The 3,979-nt window shown below is 72.9% G+C and overlaps 1 protein-coding gene across 1 annotated transcript; it reads left to right on the top strand.

The window, feature by feature from the left end:
* Positions 1-116: 116 nt before the first annotated feature.
* Positions 117-3,773, top strand: MNEG_8312 (hypothetical protein; the record flags this gene model as incomplete). Its single annotated transcript, XM_014043219.1, has 7 exons — positions 117-153; positions 370-599; positions 881-1,531; positions 1,844-1,936; positions 2,265-2,477; positions 2,943-3,685; positions 3,755-3,773. 7 exons carry the CDS (start codon positions 117-119, stop codon positions 3,771-3,773), a joined length of 1,986 nt encoding a protein of 661 aa, XP_013898673.1.
* Positions 3,774-3,979: the final 206 nt, after the last annotated feature.

The raw sequence follows: 3,979 nt of genomic DNA on the forward strand, positions 1-3,979 counted from the left end.
GACCGGCCCTCGCGCCCGCCTTTCCCCCCGTGCGTCGTCCCTCTCGCAGCGGCTTCTCCGGGTCGACCAGCGGCCTGTTGGACGGCCTGCCGCCGTTGGTGGTTTCGGCGCAGCCCATGGAGGGCCAGGTTGCGACCCTCGTGGCCGGCAAAGGTGGGGCAGCCGGCGGGCGCCGCGCATGGGTGCGCGTCGGCGCGTTGTGCTAGGGCCCAGCATGCGCCGCCTCTCGGCGCCTTGCCGCCATGCACGCCCTTGGCACCCCGGCGGCGCGGGCCGCACGCGCCGCCCGTGCTCGCTGCGGGGAGCGGGGGGCCCAGCGCCTTGACCCCGCACGACCCCGCGACCCCGCCCGCCCCGTCCAAAACGCAGGCCAGAACGTGCGCCTGGAGCGCGTCACCCTCGTGAACGCGACCCTGGGGCCCCCCTCGGACCCCCGCGGCGCGCTGAGCCCGCGGTGGCTGGACACGTCGCGCGCGGCCAGCCTGTGGCTGGTGGACACGCTGGTGTTCACGAGCGCCAAGGTCCTGGGCCAGTACACAGCGTTCCTGCTGTCCCAGAGGGCCGCCGCCGGCGGGCGCACGCAGACGCGCTTCTACACGGTGAGCGGGGGCGGCGCAGGGCGGGCAGCCTCGGCGGAGTCAGGTCGCGGCCGGGGCTGCGCCGCTGCACGCAGCGGACGCAGCCCCTGCGGCCCGGCGCGTTTTTGGGCCACCATCCCCTCGTACGCTGCCGCTGGGGCGCCTCTGCACCCTCGGCCCTTCCCGACGTGCTCCCGCCGAAAGCGACCCGCCGCCCAATCACCCAACCGTTGACCTGCGCCGCCCTGAACCCTGAATCTGCCCCCATGACGGCCCTGCGACCCACCCACCGCGGCACGCAGGACAACCGCACGTTCCTGCACCTCAACGAGTGGACGGCCCCCTCAGGGGCGCGCGCCACCAACGTGGGCATCCTGCTCGTCGGCGCCGGCGACAACCAGCTGAGGCAGCCGCTCGCCGGCGCCCCCCTCGAGCCGCCGGCGCCGGTGCTGCTGTCTGCAACCAACGAGACGCTCGTGCCGCTGCTGAGGTGGCACGCGGCGGTGCAGACGCCGGAGCCGCTGCTGGTGTACCTGGGGAGCAACGTCACGCTCGGCGGCGGCACGAGCGCCGCGGACGGCGGCGCCGGCGCCGGCGCCGGCGCGGCCGCCGGCGTGCGGCTCGCGAGCGCGAGCGCGGCGAGCGCGAAGATGCTTGCGGCGCACGACAACATCACGGTCGCGCGGCCCGTGATCCTCGTCGGCCACGCGCGGGACCCGACCTCTATCGATTTCCGCATGCGGGTCAACCAGTTCGCGGCCTCGGGGCCGTTCGCAAACCTCACCTTGGATTCGCTGATCTTGGAGAACCTCGGGTTTGGGGACGTGATCTCGGCGCCGACGGCGGAGGGCGTCAACCTGCAGAGCACGGTGTCGTTCTGGCCGTTCTGGTTCAACCGCAACGAGCGGCGGCTGACGCTGCGCAACTGCACCGCCATCATACCGCGCTCAGAGGTGCGGCTGTCGCGTTATGTTTTTTGTCTTTGTTTGGCGGGGGTGCATCAGCCCTGTGACATGCAGGGTGCCAGGACCGCGCCTCTCGCGCGGGTTTGGGAGGGCCGTCTCTGGGGCGCTCCAAAGAGCGCAACGTGACCACTCCGGACCTCTCGCCCCCAGCCGCGCCCCCTGGCGCACCAGGCGCTGGGCCTGCCGCGCTGCCAGCAGACTGCTCGCGCGCGTGAGCGCGTGGCGAATGGCAGGTGCAGTCGCGCGCAAACGCCGACCAGACCCCGCCGGCGCCGCCGCCGCCGCCGCTTACCCCTGCAGATTGACTTTATCATCTACTGGGCCTCCATGTTTGAGGCGGGCGTGCCATCGGTCGACTGGATGAGGACCGAGATTGGCATAACAGCCTACAAGGTGCCGCGCCGCCCCGGCCTTTGGTAGAGACGGACGAGTCCGTTGTCTGTCGGGCTGGGAGGAGGCCCTTTGGTTTTGTTTGCCCCCCGTGTCTGATCCCCTGCCCCCGTCTGGGTCTGATCCCTTGCCGCCTTGATCTGCAGCGTCTGCGTTTGACTCTGTTGACTACCCCTCGACCGCACCCGCCGGGGTCGCCGCCGCCCTCCCTCCCTGTGAACCGCCGCCGGCACTCCCCACCCGCGGCAGTCCCCACCCGCGGACGGCCGCAAGGCCCCCGTTCCAGCCACCCCCTAAGCTTGACGCGCTGTGGCCGCGTCGCGCCGCGCAGGTCCGCAACCTGAACGATTCGGGCGACGCTTACACAATTGTGGACCTGCGGGGCAAGGGCCTGACCTTCGAAAACGTGCAGCTGCAAGTCAAGAACCGCGTCGCGCCGCAGCTCCCGCTGCCGGCGCCCGACGGCCGCGTCGCGGCGCCGCTGCAGCCGACCGCGCGGCGGCCGCCGCGGCTGCAGAGCGTCCGCAACACGCGCGAGCTGCAGGTGCAGGGGGCGGCGGCCCGCGGCCTTGTCACTCGCGGGGGAAGGAAGGGGGAGCTGCGGCGGGGCGACGCAACTTTGCTCACGCTGCTGATCCGTGCGGCCACCTGTGGGGCAGCTCCTGCAAAGACTGGATCCTCGTGACACATCGCGTTGATAACCCACAGACCCCTGGGCAAGCGGCTGCCGGTGCGATGTTCAAGCTCCCCCCACACGCCCACACCTTGCGTGCCCTCACGCCGCGCCCGGCTCCTGACACCTGGCGCACGTCGCGTCCCCCCCCCCTGCGCTGTGCGCGGCGCCCCGCAGGCCGCCCTCTCAGAGAGTATCAAGGCCCCGGCAGACAGAGATTTCGTGCTTTTGCTGGTCGAGCCCCTCACCAGCCTTGCCCCCAACCCTCGCGCCGGCTGGCCCCCGCCCGGCGGCGCGCGCGTGCCGCGACCCGCGGCCCTTGCCGGCGTGTCGCAGGGCGGCACGGCGGTCGACCTGGGGGCGGGCGCGGCGGCGCCCGCGGCGCCGCTGCTGCGGCTGCCGGCAGGCGCGGAGCCTCGGTTTCTGGAGCTGCGGTTCATGACGCTGACGGGGATCGGGCCCGGCGGCGTCGCCGGCGTGGGCGGCGGCGGCGGCGGCGGCGCCGGCGACCCTGTCGCGGCGTATTTTGCTTCCGAGGCGGCGGCCGCGGACGCCGCGGCGCCCTCCAGCAGCCGAGCCGCAAACGCCAGCGGCCGCGCCTCGAACAGCAGCAGCCGCAGCGGCGGCGGCAGCCCCAGTGGCGGCCGCGCCGCCAACACCGGCGGCCCCGGCCCCAGCATCAGCCGACGCGCCGCCAACGTCAGCGGCGGCCATGGCGGCGGCCGCGCCGCCAACGCCAGCAGCCCCGGTCTGCACGGCAGCAGCCACCCTGCTGGCTCGAGCAGCCACCCTGCCAACCTCACCACAGCCGCCGCCATCGTCGACGGCGACAGCTCCGACGCCGCTGCTGCGCGGCCCAAACCCTCAAGGGAGCTGCCACCTGGCCTGCGGCGGCGCAGCCTGCTCGACGCGCAGCCCCTCATCGATCGGCGCGGCGAGGCCGACCGGGACCCGCTGGGGCCCCCGCAGGGGCGCGGGCTGGCGGTCGCGGGCGCCGCGCCGCCGTCGGATGCGGGCGCCGCGCCGCCGGCGCGGTGCTGGGGGATGCTGCTGTGGGCGCTGGCGCGGGACTTCAACAGGTGGCGTTTTGCGTGCGCCCATGTGTGCGTGTGTGTTTGTGTGTGCGTGCATGTGCATTCTTCTCACAGTGTGTGGTCATTGGGCTGACGAGCGCCCCTTGGCCTGCTGCCGCCGCGTGGGAATGCCGGAAGCACTCCATGCCTGCAATTGCTGAGCAGCGCTGTTGCCCCGCTGCTTCCTAAGGGGGGGTCCCTTTCCCCGCCAACCTGTTGATCGCCCTGTGGAGTGCCGCACCCACCACCCTCACAAACACATGCTGACACACATGCACACGCGCACAAACACACACACAC

This window comes from Monoraphidium neglectum, assembly GCF_000611645.1.
Source record: "Monoraphidium neglectum strain SAG 48.87 unplaced genomic scaffold scaffold01564, whole genome shotgun sequence".
In the NCBI taxonomy this organism is placed as follows: domain Eukaryota; kingdom Viridiplantae; phylum Chlorophyta; class Chlorophyceae; order Sphaeropleales; family Selenastraceae; genus Monoraphidium; species Monoraphidium neglectum.